Consider the following 14,577-nt stretch of genomic DNA (forward strand, 5'->3'; position numbering starts at 1 on the left):
CCCCATAGGGGACTTGCTGGTTGGATCCCCGTTGGGGCGCATGTGGGAGTTTCTCTGCTTCTCCACCTCTCAATAAGTTAAAAAAATGAAAATAAAACATGTCAGAGGAAACTAAAGTGGGCTTAGAGGGATGTTTGTAGCATCAAATACTTAGATGAGAAAAGAAGAAAGGTCTCAACTGAATAATTCAAACTTCCACCTTAAGCAATTAGAATAACAGCACAGTAGATCCAAAGCAATCAGAAGGAAGGGAGTAAAAATAGGAGCAGAAATCAGTGAAATAGAAAGCAGGAAAACAGTTGAGAAAATCAGTGAAACCAAAAGCTTGTTCTTTGAAGTCAATAAAACAGATAAACCCCTGGCCAGCCTGGTCAAGAAAAAAAAGAAAACACAAATGAAAAGTATCAGGAATGAAAGAGGGTGTTTCTACAGACATTAAAATGATAATAAGGGAACTACTTACTCCATGGCCATAAGTTCAACTTAGATGAAATGAACTAATTCCTTGAAATGCAGAAACCCACAAAATGTGCTTAAGAAGCAGATAACCTGAATAGTCCAATATCTGTTAAGGAAATTGAATTTGCAGTTAAAAAGTTTCTAACAAAGAAAACTCCAGGTCCATATAGTTTCTTTGATGAATTCTACCAAACATTCAAGGAAGACATAATACCAATTCTACACAGTCTTTTCCAGAAACTAGAAGAGGAGGGAATACTTCCCAACTCATTTTATGAGCGCAATATTATTCTGGTACCAAAATAAGACAAAATGTTACAAGAAAATTATAGGCAATATCTCATAAATAAAGATATTTTAAAAATCCTTAAAATACGGTTAACAACAGCATTATTCACAATAGCCAAAAGATGGAAACAACCCAAATGTTTACCAGTGCATTAATGGATAAACAAAATGTCATATATATGTACATTGGAATGAAATTATGATACATGCTACAACATGGATGGAACTTTAAGATGTTATGCTAAGAGAAATAAGCCAGATACAAAAGGACAGATCGTATATACAGTTTCACTTATTCGTGGTACAGTGTTTAATGGGTACAGATTTTTAGTTGGGATGATGAAAAAGTTCAGGAGACAGATGGTGCTGATGGTTGTGCAATATTTTGAATGTACTTGATTAATGCCACTGAACTGTCCTCTCAAAACTGATTAAAGTGGTAACTTTCATGTTATCTGTATTTTACCACAATAAAAAAATATACTAGCAAATTGAACCCAGGAACACATGAAAGGATATATCATTAGCCTTACAATTTGCGTCTGGCTTATCCCCTTCATAAAACAAAACAAAACACTGCTAAGTCTCTTCCTAAAGCACAAGTCCAATCAAGTCATTTTCCTGCTCAAGTCTACCACTACTCTTTACATTTGTCTTCTGTTCTAACCAAACAAAACTATATGCTTTCCTAGAATACTCTTTCATATCTCCATGCTTTTAAACATGTTTCTTCATTTTTTCTCTTTGATTCTCCATTCATCCTGACCAGTCTCTACTAGATAAATTCTACTCATATTTAAAAGCTCAAGTGGACTTGATCTCTCCCTAGTATTTTTGTGATCCTTTTACCTAGCTGTGGTTTCTGGATGCAACATTTACTTCTCTTATGTTTATTTTCATAAGTGTTTCCTGAGCACTTACGTATTGCTACTGATTTTATACTAGGTGTAGGGAGATCTGTAATGACTAAGACATATCACTTCCTTCTTAGAGTTTTACTATCCCAACACACAAGACAGACATATATATGTTCAAAATGATTTGCTAATACTGAGCTAGAAGTACACAGTGGTCACTGGCTAGTCCTGAGATTTCCCTTCTATGTAATATTTGTCTGCTTTCCCTGTTAGAGCACAGGCTGCTTTAAGGCAAGGGGTCTTTTTACTCCCCCTCAGCATTCGCTTCCTTGCATTAAGTGTGTACAGTGAATACCGAGCACTGAGTTGTTTTTATTAGATTCCTTTATTCAAGGCACCCAATAATGTTTAACCAAAAATTTTCCAACTATTTCTTCAGAATTTTTTCTTTTGGGGCATTAGCTAACAATAATCAGCAAAATTTTAAACACTGTGGTTCCTGGGTAAAAACTCACTAAGTAATTTCAGTGCCTTCCATAGGAACTACTCTGCTTCTCTAAGATGATTTTATGTACTAGTAGTAATACTTACCTAAAAATTCCTAGAAATAATTGAAAGTTGTGAGACCACCGTATATCCTTGTCTTGAGAAACTTAATAGTTCTAGAAAGAGATGTATAATGTGGAGAAAAAGGTAATTTTATCTACATGAATGTTCTTTATAAAACATTATGTTCTAAAAAACATTTCATTGAATTTTTCTTCAAATTGTTTTACTCTTATTGAGATATTCTGATTTGATATTTAAGAAGTTTATTCACAACACCAAAGTTGGTATTTTAATTCCGATACATGAGAACAGGTCACGTTTCTGTTTTCCACTGATCCTGGTAAACCATGGCCATATGGTGTAAGCAGTAAGGCTTATACTATAGCTGTATTATCTGGGAATTAAATAAATCATTGTTTGCAACTTTTGTAGAAGCAACCAATCTATAATTGTTCGTTAAAAATCATTAAAAAGTAGTATTACCAAACACTAGATTTAAGTTGAATCTTACCAGGATTTACCATAAAAGAAAAAAAATGATAAATTGTATCCATTGAAAGTAAAAATTTCATAAAATTTAAAACTTCTTCTAAAGATACCTGCAAGACACAGACTGGGGAAAAAATATTCACACCACATATATCTGATATAATACTTATATCCAGAATATGTAAATAACTTAGAGCTCAGTTATGGGAAGACAAACAGCCCAATTTAAAATTTGGCAAAATATTTAACAGATACTTTACAAAAGGAGATATACAGATAGCCAATAAAGTTATGCTCAACATTAATCATCAGGGACTTTCAAGTTATTGTGTGTAATAGTACCATAGTTTATTTCTTTTTATTGCTATGTAATACATATGCTGTATGGCATCAGTATATTTCAATCTATTGATCAATTCTCTTGCTAATGGGTATCTGAGTATTTCTAGGTCTGAACTATTGTGAATAAAGTTTCCATGAACATTCTGGTTTATATTTTTTTAGATGGATATATGCACTTACCTGTTTTGGGTTAATCCATGCTTTATAGGCCCCGGCTGGTTGGCTCAGCGGTAGAGCGTCGGCCCGGCATGTGTATGTCCCGTGTTTGATTCTGGCCAGGACACAGGAGAAGCTATCATCTGCTTCTCCACCCCTCCCCCTCCCCTCTCTTTCTCTCTCTCTTCCCCTCCCACAGCCAAGGTTCCATTGGAGCAAAGTTGGCACAGGTGCTGAGGACGGCTCTGTGGCCTCTGCCTCAGGCACTAGAATGGCTCTGGCCTCAGCAGAGCAATGCCCCAGATGGGCAAAACATTGCTCCCTAGTGGGCATGCTGGGTGGATCCCGGTCAAGTGCATGCGGGAGTCTGTCTGACTTCTTCCCTGCTTCTAACTTCAGAAAAATACAAAAACACAACAAACAAACAATGCTTTATTATAATAGACCGCTTCATTTAGCTTTAGTAGATACCACTGGACTGTTTTCTGAAGTTGAGTGCCTATTTGTTTTTCTCCTATAAAGCTTAAAAGTTCCAGTTGCTCCATATCTTGGTTGACACTTGATATTGTTCTTCTGTTTAATTTGAACTATTTTAGGTGTTCTGAAGTAATATCTCATTATGATTTTAATTTGCATTTTGCCATAACTAACTATGTTGAGCACTTTTTCATAAGTTTATTGGATACTGGGTGGATATATGCATTAAAAACAGAATGAGGCCTGACCGATGGTGGCGCAGTGGATAGAGCATCTTCCTGGGATGCTGAGGACCCAGATTCGAAACCCTGAGGTCGCTGGCTTGCGTGCAGGCTCATCCTGCTTGAGCACAGGCTCGCCAGCTTGAGCATGGAATCATAGACATAACCCAAGGTTGCTGGCTTGAGCCCAAAGGTCGCTGGCTTGAAGCTCAAGTTCACTGAATTGAGCCCTAGGCTGTTGGCTTAAGGAAGGGGTCACTGGCTCTAGTGGAACCCCCATCCCCTCAAGGCATGCATGAGAAGTAATCAATGAACAAGTAAGGTGCTACAACTATAAGTTGATGCTTCTCATCTCTCTCCCTGTCTGTCCCTCTCTTTCTCACTGAAAACAACAACAAAAAACAAAACAAATACCCAGAATGAGAATACCACATAACTTATTGGAATGGCTAAAATGAACAAAACTGACATTACCAAGTGTTAATGAAGATGTAAAGCAACTGAAACTCTCATACATTGCTGATGGGAGAGTAATGTGGTACAACCACTTTGGAGAACTGTTTTCCAATTTGTTATAAACTTAAACAAATAATTATCATATGATCTAGCAAATTCTACTTACAGGAACTTGCTTAAGAGAAATGAAAACATATGGCTTGTTCATAACAAATTGTTCATCAAAATTTTATTTATAATAGCAAAAAAAAAAAAAGAGGCTGGAATAACTTAAATGTCCATCAATAAGTAAATGGAGAAATTTGGTATATCCATATAATGGAATAGTACTCAGCAATAAAAAAGAATGAACTGGCCCTGGCCGGTTGGCTCAGTGGTAGAACGTCGGCCTGGCATGCAAGGGATCCCGGGTTCGATTCCCGGCCAGGGCACACAGGAGAAGCGCCCATCTGCTTCTCCACCCTTCCCCCTCTCCTTCCTCTCTGTTTCTTCCCCTCCCACAGCGAGGCTCCATTGGAGCAAAGATGGCCCGGGCGCTGGGGATGGCTCCTCGGCCTCTGCCCCAGGCGCTAGAGTGGCTCTGGTCGCAACAGAGCGATGCCCCTTGGTGGGCAGAGCGTCGCCCCCTGGTGGGCGTGCCGGCTGGATCCCGGTTGGGCGCATGCGGGAGTCTGACTGTCTCTCCCCGTTTCCAGCTTTGGAAAAATACAAAAAAAAAAAAAAAAAAAAAAAAAGAATGAAATATAAATTTATTCAGCAACATGAATGAATCTCTGAAACATGATTCTGAGCAAAAGAAGGCATCATAAAAGAATTGACACTGTGTGAGCCCATTTCTGTAAAGCCTAAGAATAGGTGAAACCAGTCCATGGTGATAGGAGTCAGGAGTCAGAAAACGGCTGTCTGCTGGGGTTGGTGGTAGAAGTGGTGTAGTTGACTGGAAGAGGGGGGTGAAAGTGTCATACCTTGTTTTGGGTGGTTGATTACATGAGGGTATATTGTTGTCAAAACTTATCAAACAGAACACTTTACTATTCAATTTAAAAAAGTGGAAATAATTAAACCGTATAAAAGAAGACTTTCTTTTTTTTTTTTTTTTTTGTATTTTTCCGAAGCTGGAAACGGGGAGAGACAGTCAGACAGACTCCCGCATGCGCCCGACCGGGATCCACCCGGCACGCCCACCAGGGGGTGATGCTCTGCCCACCAAGGGGCGATGCTCTGCCCCTCCGGGGCATCGCTCTGTTGCGACCAGAGCCACTCTAGTGCCTGGGGCAGAGGCCAAGGAGCCATCCCCAGCGCCCGGGGCATCTTTGCTCCAATGGAGCCTTGGCTGCGGGAGGGGAAGAGAGAGACAGAGAGGAAGGAGAGGGGGAGGGGTGGAGAAGCAGATGGGCGCTTCTCCTGTGTGCCCTGGCCGGGAATCGAACCTGGGACCCCTTGCACATCAGGCCGACGCTCTACCACTGAGCCAACCGGCCAGGGCCTTAAAAGAAGACTTTCAAGGAATGAATATTTAAGTATAATGTGTTGCCTTTCTTTTCTACCCTGGCATTTATTAACCACTGTTTCATCTAAACTCCTCTTCTTTTAAGTTTATCTAATAAAACAGTGAAACAGATCTGGATGAGAAACAGACACGTACAGTGTACTTCAGGTAATTCCAAAGCATTTATATTAACTCTAGAAGTGGTACATGTGTATGTATATCCAATGTTTTTGTCTAGCTTTGAAGGAACTCTGAGGTGGTTGAGAAAGAGCCACAAAGCTGCCCAGGTATCTAAAATTCTTCCCTGTTCTCACTTGGTGACAGAGATGGGACATCCTACCGTTTGGCTACTGCAGAGCAGTAACCCAGAGCTAAACTGTGCAGTCTACCCTTTCCTTTCCATGGCTGAGGATGCTAAAGAGTGTACTTTCCAAACTCTTCCCTCGACGTCAGGCCACATAGAGGAATAAAAGCTCTTCCAACTTAACAAATTCTAAGACCTTGAGTTGTTATCTCTTTTCTTAACCTTGGAATCAGTTCAAGCAGTTATTACAAAAGCAATTTGAAAGGTTAAAAGTGATCCATGTGTAAATTTATTACTGAGAAAATGAAAGCCATGTTATCTGCCCACAGATAATTGAGTTTGTTTTTCCAGTCGAAGATATATACTGGTATATTGATAGCCTCAAATAGTAGTTTTTAATTTTCTCTGAGTCAAAAACCCCTTGGAGACTCCAGTGAATTTCCTTCATCCTGCCTTCTGCCTGCCTGCTGGCCTCCCTGACTCCCTCAAATATTTTTGTCAGCCTACTCCTTGACAGGCATTGTTCCCGGGCTTGAGGCTTTGTACTCCTGACCTCTAAAATATCTGTTTGCATAGCTACTCACCATTCTGCATACAGTGTTAGGTATTTGATTGAACTCCTGAAGCTCTCTCTAGAGTCCAGAAACATCTTTAGAAGAAATTATATGGCTGAAAATACTTGACATTTTTACTAGGTAGGATCTTAGTATTTGCAGTAATAACAATAGACTATCATTTAAAGTAAACTCATTCAAGTCATGTGCAGTTTGGAAAGGGAGACAAGGAATCTAACATTTCATATTTAATCTGTATAGATAACCAACACAATCTTGAGGCCCTTTTGATGTATGGGAGGGGAGTGGTTGGTTGCACTAGCTAACTTGTAAGGATTCTATCAACCAGCTATGTCTGGGCTTCTTAGTGAGAGAGAAAGACGAAGGCCACTGAAATTAAAATAGTATAATGTGGTCATTCTGTCTCTGTAGGCCTGCATTATCATTCTAACTGAAAGACTGATCTATTTATTATGTGTCATTGTTCAGAGAGCTAATGTGTTAAACATATGATTAAAGGTAACACATCTACCATGATTTGCATGATGAACCTTGTCACTGATCTTAATTCCAGAATCACATTTTTGTTCTCTCTGTCAGTGCCTACTTATGCTAAGGGAAGATATCTAAACTCTAAAGAATACTATTATCTAAAGAACTGGCATTCTTTCAATTAAAGACAGCTCTGAAAAGCCTCGTGTAAAGCAAAATTTCACTTTTGAGTCTGTGGTAGCTCTGGGTTTTATGTTTTTCTTCTTCATGTGTTGAGTTGTGATGTTGTACCAAAGGCTACAGAATTAATATTAATATTTTAGGAAGCTTAAAGAACATTTTATTAACTTGGGCTAGGCATACAGAGAGATTTTGTAAATGATCTCTGTACTTGTGTGATTAACATAAAACCAAGATGGCCAATGGCATTGTGTTGTAAATGCAAAGGGGAAGGAGACTTGGGTTCTTTGACACCTGTGGGAAAATTGGTGAATAGCTATCCAGGTGCAGACAGAGAAAAAATTAAATTAAACCTTTTCTTATATTAATGGGCCATTTACAGGCATTTGTCCCCATGGAAACTACCTCTCCCCTCCTGAAAGCATGTAGTTAATGTGTGTATCTCTGGGCAAAGGTTGTGATGTCATGCTTTTTCCCCGCCCATGTATAATTAAGGATATATAACCAACCCCTGGAATATTAATGAGACACACAAGATTTGGCACTGCTGCCCCGTGTAAGATATATGCGGCCGGCAAATTTAATCAATTTCTTCTTTTAATAAAACTTTTCAAAAACTTATTTGGACTACGTGCCTCTACGAAACCCGTGGAATTGTGGATTGGGTACTTTATAACAGTGCTATCTGATAGCTCCTTGAAGTACACAAACACACACAATATGCGTAAACAACATTTCTCTGATTTACACAATCTCTGTACTTCCATCACTTATTATTAGGGTTGCATTGTATATAGGACCTTTACATGAATTTAATGGGAAAAGTGTATGCACCTCTAAACTTATTTAATTTAGCAGTCTGGCATGTTTAGATGAGGAAGGCCCATGTGGTAAAGTCGTATGTGGCGAGGTACAGATACTATGTGAGAGTAATATAAAGAGAGTCATTGTGGCTCAGAGTGTGTTTCATGTTGTGCTTTGAGAACCCAGTTTGGCATGGTATACAAGCCTAAATTTTGGCAGAGAAGCTGGATTCCAAAACATTTTCTAAGATGACTACTGAGTGAAAGATCTTCTGGTTTTCCTACCCTCACGGTGTTTTGTATATAGTAAGTGCTTATTTGGATCACATTGAGAATTCATGTCTATCTTTTAGAGTCTATTTTTTATATTACTAACTTTTGTCTGAAATTCACTTAGAGTATAGTTTTAAATAATCAATTTGAAACTTTTGGGTTAATTTACTTCTTAACCCACAGAAAGAAAAGTGATAATTTTTCATGTTTGTAGGTGTTTTTCTGGAAAAAGAAAACAATTTTATCTAAGAACTGGTGTAAGAACTATCCTATATACAACCTTAGAGCTCTTATTTAATAGTAGAAACCAAACATGATTTTTTTTTCTTTTTCTTTTTCTTTTTTTGTATTTTTCTTAAGTTGGAAACGGGGAGGCAGTCAGACAGACTCCCGCATGCACCTGACCGGGATCCACCCAGCATGCCCACCAGGGGGCAACGCTCTGCCCATCTGCCGCAACCAGAGCCATTCTAGCGCCTGAGGCAGAGGCCACAGAGCCATCCTCAGTGCCCGGGGCCAACTTTGCTCCAGTGGAGCCTCGGCTGCGGGAGGGGACGAGAGAGACAGAGAGGAAGGAGAGGGGGAGGGGTGGAGAAGCAGATGGGCGCTTCTCCTGTGTGCCCTGGCTGGGAATCGAACCCGGGACTCCCGCACGCCAGGCCGACGCTCTACCACTGAGCCAACCGGCCAGGGCCCAAACATGATTTAACTGTTTATAGCATAAAGGAATTTGGGAAAGGTAGTATATCCATATTTACAGATTAAGGTCAAAATGAAAAAAGTACAGAAATTCTGGCCCACTTTTCTTTAATCAAGAAGTAGCATTAGTCTCCTTTTGAGGAACCACTACCATGTAAAATTTTAGAAATTTTTCATTGATCATATATTTAATAGGGTATTTTCAACAAAACTATTTCATGTAATTATTAAACACTTGATTAAATAATCTGATTCAAATATGAGGAAGTCTGTTTTTCATTAGAACAAATTTTGACCCATAGAAACAGTTTTATGTTCAGCTTAAACATGTATTTCTCAAACAATAGTTTATATGTACGTAGATTCATTTTGTTAGGTTGAGATTTATGTAAAATAATACATTTTCAGTGTGTTCCTGGAATAATTGACATTGTATATAGGTCTATTTTTAAGATAATTTAGGTACTTGTATATGTAAGCTTCAGCTTACTATTATCAGACATGACTGGAATATGAATATCATATTTTTCTGCTATATCAAAGCACTATTAGTTCCACTCTGAAGAGAAATGTACATGGTTTTGCAGATTGATGGCATTCTTTGAGCTCTCAGTTGGCAGTGCCTGGCAGGTATCGGAAGACTGGTGTATGGTAAAATTGTGGTCTGATAAATGTGCATAGCATATAAAATGAGAGCATCAGTGCCTGCCCAGTGCCAGATCAATAGGACATACAGCCCTACGGGGCTTGTTCCCTAATGATAAAACCCATCAACACTGCTCATGTCTAAAATTAGCAAATGTTTGAAGCAAAATAAACTCTGAGTGAAGTTAGTCAGTTGGAGAGGGGGCAGTGTGAAGAGAATCCACCCTCCTGCTGTGACCCTGGTAGGAGGTGCTATGTCATACAGAGGATCTTGTCTGTGTTCAATTAAGCCAGAATAGTGAAAAGTATTAATTTGAGCAATTATAAGGAGTATCAATGGTATAAGATCTTGAAATTTTAGATTTCAGCTCAAGTCAGCAAACATTTGTTGAATGAGTACCACAGGCTAGTCATTACGCTTCGTGTGTTCCCATGCCCTCCCTTCCAGGAGCTCACGGGCCAGCAGAGGGAACAGTTGCTTAAATACTTAATTATGGCATGTATTTCATTTCATTTTTTTAGTCAAAGGATGTACAAATAATTGGGAACAAAGAAATAATTGAGACTATCCCTGGAGGAACGAGGAAGACCGAGTCCTTAGGCTGAGCAGGAGCTCAGGGAGGAGCAAGACGCTTTAGGGAACCCCTGTTGTTATTTGTGGCCCAGGAGATTTTGAAATTAATCAGCAAGATTTTAACATGAAAATATAAATTTAAATGGCCAATAAAACAGCGTAAGTCATTCTTATTTATATTTACTTACCTGTGCCTTTTTCTACTTTCTAATTTTTAAAAATGTTTATTTACTTTGTTAAATCTCTTAGATTAAAGAAACTTTCCTCTGAAATAAATAAAATTAGGAAGTTAGTATAGAATGATGAACATTCCATCTGAACTTTCAATGAACCTGAGGGTGGCAGCAGACCTCAGGATTCCCATTTTGGGAGGATGATGACCTCTCTGGAGATTAGGAAGGTCTAATGACATAACATGTATTTATTATAAATGAAAACTTTTAAAAAGATAATACATCTTTTTTTTTGAAGATCACAAATTCTCAGTTATAGTTGGAGATACATGTTCATTTAATCCAAATTAGTGTAATGCTTTAGTTGAGAGGTTGATTCTTTGTTGTTGGTTTTTAGCACTTATTTTCTAGTAAAGTTAATTTACTTAGAAAGGGGAAGGTTGTTTTTACTTCACAATATTTGTTTAGGTTTTCTACTGTTTGCCCCAAAATGTTCATGAGCATTAGTCACCCATAAAAAAAGTTTCATGTACTGTGAACCTTCCAGTATTCTGAGATCATGGGATCACTGACTGTTGAGGTACAGTAAAACTATGTCATATGAAAAGAACCAGACCAGGGGCCAAAGATAACAGTGCTATGTCGACTCTCAGTGGCCAGCAAAAATTTCACTTTACAAGATTGTGCCTGTGTTTGCTCAGTAAAACTAAGGCAGAGGTGAATGAAAGAACGTTACTTTAAAGTCATTAAAGGACATGCCGAAAGAAAGCATTTTTTGTCCAAAGTATTCCAAATGGAGCAGAAGTAGAGTCAGCATCTAGCGGCCAAACAACCCCTGTCTTCCATCTCTGATGCCAGTTACATGGCTAATACGACTGCTGCCTGCGCACTGAGTGCTGCAAAAACTCAGCCAGTACCAGCAACTTTGGTTCCATGAATCCTCCCCTTTCTTCCTTCCACACTCATCACTCCCTCCCTCCCTTCCTTCCCTTTCCCTTCTGAGAGTCCACATAAATGTATATAAGCATGTAGCCAAGTCTACAAATCAGTCAAACATAAAAATCGTCTTAAGACGTTTTTATTTTGTTTGTTAGGCTGGGGGAGGGGCATATATTAGTGAAAACAGACTGAACCAAGAAGAATGACTTGGGCTAGGTCCTTTAGCCTTGTTAGACACATGTTACTCATTAATGAGACAGGTTATTGACCTGCACCCTTCTTAGCTGACCCCAACTCTAAAATGTCCTGGTTCCCACTTCCTGATTTTTTAACTGTCTTCTGATCTTTCAGAAGGGTAATAAATAGCTGGGTGTGCATGGTTACTATTAGAAGCCAGTAATGAGTTGTCAACAAGTAGTCAAACTTACAAAAACCTGATCTAGATAAATGGTACAGTAAATCAAGAAATATTGTATTTGAACAAAGTCTCAAAAATAAGTGTTTACACCAAATATTTGGTTAGAGGTTCTTGGTCCTTACATTGGGATTATTATCCCACTCATTTAAGAAAGACTTATGAAAGGAATGGGGTTTGAAAGATTTATTTTATTAAGTGAGAGGGGGAGGCAGAGAGACAGACTCCCTCGTGCACCCCGACTGGGATCCACCCTGCAAGACCCCTATCGAGCGATGCTTTGCCCATCTGGGGCCACTGCTCTGTTGCTCAGCAACTGAACTATTTCAGCTCCTGAGGTGAGGCTATGTAGCCATGCTCAGCACCCGGCACCAACTTGCTCAAACCATTTGAACCATGGCTGCAGCAGGAGAAGAAAGGGAAAGAGAGAAGTGGGAGGAGTGGAGAAGCAGATGGTCACTTCTCCTGTGTACCCTCACCAGGAATCAAATCCAGGACTTCCATACACCAGGCCAAAGCTCTACTGCTGAGCCAAGTGGCCAAGGCTGAAGGACTTTTTAAAATTTTGGTTTATCCTGAAATGCCCAGAAGAGATCTGTGTAATTGACACTGCCACTTTCCTCATAAAGGAAATTTAAATACCACTTGCTGCATACTGACCAAGAAAAATATATGTTCCTATACTTTTGAGAGAAACTTGAGATTTTGAGAGAGAGAGAGAGAGAGAGAGAGAGAGAGGAGCAATACCACATCAGATATCCTTATCAGATAACCTATATAATTATATATTATCTACTTACTGACTGAATTAGAAATATGTCCTACTTTAAAAGTTGTACAAATGTTAGCATGAATTCTTTTTAAAAGGTTGTAAGATACCATTTGTGATTGGAGTTGAAAGTTATTTGGGGTAAAATATGAAACAAATGAGCCTGACTGGGTGGTGGCGCAGTGGATAGAGCATTGGACTAGGATGCAGAGGACCCAGGTTTGAAACCCCGAGGTCTCCAACTTGAGTGTGGGCTCCTCTGGCTTAAGCAAGGGATCAGTCGCTCTGCTGTTGCCCCCCTCGATCAAGGCACATATGAGAAAGCCATCAATGAACAACTAAAAAACCACAATGAAGAATTGATGCTTCTCATTTTTCTCCATTCCTGTCTGTCTGTCCCTATCTCTGTTCCTCTCTCTGTCTCTGTCACAAAAAAATGATAAATGTCTTAAAAGAACAGATTGTATAAAAATATTTATTAGGAACATAAACTAAATGAAGTAAATCCCCCAAGAGCATCCAGAATGAACAAATGCACCACACTAATAAGGACCAAAGGGCTTCAAATGCATGTGCATTTAAGGACATTTGATATTGCTTCTAATGACCTCTTAACTAGCCTCTTAGATTTGATGGACTTTAGATTTTTCTGCTGAAAAAATTTAAAAAGGAAATACCATTATGAAATATAATCAGCCTGCTGTCTCTCGTGAGACATGAAATCTAATATGGAAATTTTCCTTCCCTTAATCTTTCTTGCAGCCTTTTAAGAGGCAAGTAGAAAACTGGTGTTTTAGCAGATATGTAGAGGTAGTATTGCATTGCCTGCTGCCTAGAATACCACTTTTTTTCAATTGAGAATTTCCAAATCATGATATAAACCAGGACACTGCAATTTAGGCACAATTTCACACATAATTTCACAAACACGCTGTTAAAAATCCTGTATTAAATATTAAGACGGCTGCCAAAAAGATGAGCCCTTAGAATGTGGGAGTCACACATTCTAGACATCATTAGAGTATTTTAGAGTAAATTTCAACACTTGGGTTTCTTACCTCCAGGAGGTGTGTAGAAACAGTTGAGTTGAGCTTCATGCACCAAAGTGCCCTTAAACTTCACCTCTGTTTCAGCGGACGGGTGACTGGGAAGCGGCTGGTATGCAGGCGTTGTGGGCTGAACAAACGCTCGGAGCATGGTGATTTCCAGATGCGTACTAATAGGTTGATTTAAAAAAATAACTAAATATCCTGCTCATGAGTTTTTCTCCTTATAATTTTTTAAAACTTAGAAACCATTCCCTCACTTTTCTGTGCTGCACAAATTAATGCGCCTGTATCTCATATCTGCCAATTTAGGTGACAGGAATTAACTTTAAATTTTAGAGTCTTAAAACCACACCTCTTTTGTGGTTCTTTTCAGCCTGTCTTTTTCTTTCTTCCTTTTTGTGCTCACTGCCTACATAAGGATAGGCTTCTCTCCCCATGGCTTTACAGGAAAACTGGGACTGAAATGGGAGGTTGATGGTTTCTGTCAGCCCATCAGCTCATCACCTCCCTAAGGCATGATGATCCCTGGCTTTTATTTGTCACCACAAGCTGCTCTGATACACCCTCTTGTGTAGAAGAGTGATAGGTTTGTCCAGGGGTTGGCGGACCTTGGGCCTAAGAAAAAGAAAACTTCAGTTGGAATGTGCACTTTAATGTAATTCACTGCCCCTCTCCCAGTGGAATGTAGCTCAAGTGGCAAAACTATTTTAGGGAGAAAAAAATTATGCCCAGTCGATATTTAATCTTGGTGCTACCTTTCAGTAGCCAGGACTGTTGGCAAATCTGTTTCCGACCCCATTTCACCCCCCTTGGCTATTTACTTTTATATTCAAACTAAATATTAACTGGAATGAAAAGAGCTATTTCAGAATGGTCTTTTTAAATCTGAAACCCAGTCTTCCTTTATTCTTTGACATCGAAAGAT

The 14,577-nt window shown here is 39.1% G+C and overlaps 2 protein-coding genes across 5 annotated transcripts in view; one reads left to right on the plus strand and one right to left on the minus strand.

Moving 5' to 3' along the window:
• Positions 1-14,130, minus strand: part of CACNA1C (calcium voltage-gated channel subunit alpha1 C) — a 777,231-nt gene extending 763,101 nt beyond the window's left edge. For all 3 annotated transcript variants that reach the window (XM_066369078.1, XM_066369080.1, XM_066369079.1), the window contains exon 1: positions 13,662-14,130. In XM_066369078.1, coding sequence (XP_066225175.1) covers positions 13,662-13,800 — 139 coding nt within the window. In that variant the 5' untranslated portion in view covers positions 13,801-14,130. The remainder of the gene's footprint in view (positions 1-13,661) is intronic.
• Positions 1-14,577, plus strand: part of DCP1B (decapping mRNA 1B) — a 71,948-nt gene that overhangs the window by 20,485 nt on the left and 36,886 nt on the right. The window lies entirely within an intron of this gene.

The sequence above is a fragment of the Saccopteryx leptura genome, chromosome 2 (assembly GCF_036850995.1).
Source record: "Saccopteryx leptura isolate mSacLep1 chromosome 2, mSacLep1_pri_phased_curated, whole genome shotgun sequence".
In the NCBI taxonomy this organism is placed as follows: domain Eukaryota; kingdom Metazoa; phylum Chordata; class Mammalia; order Chiroptera; family Emballonuridae; genus Saccopteryx; species Saccopteryx leptura.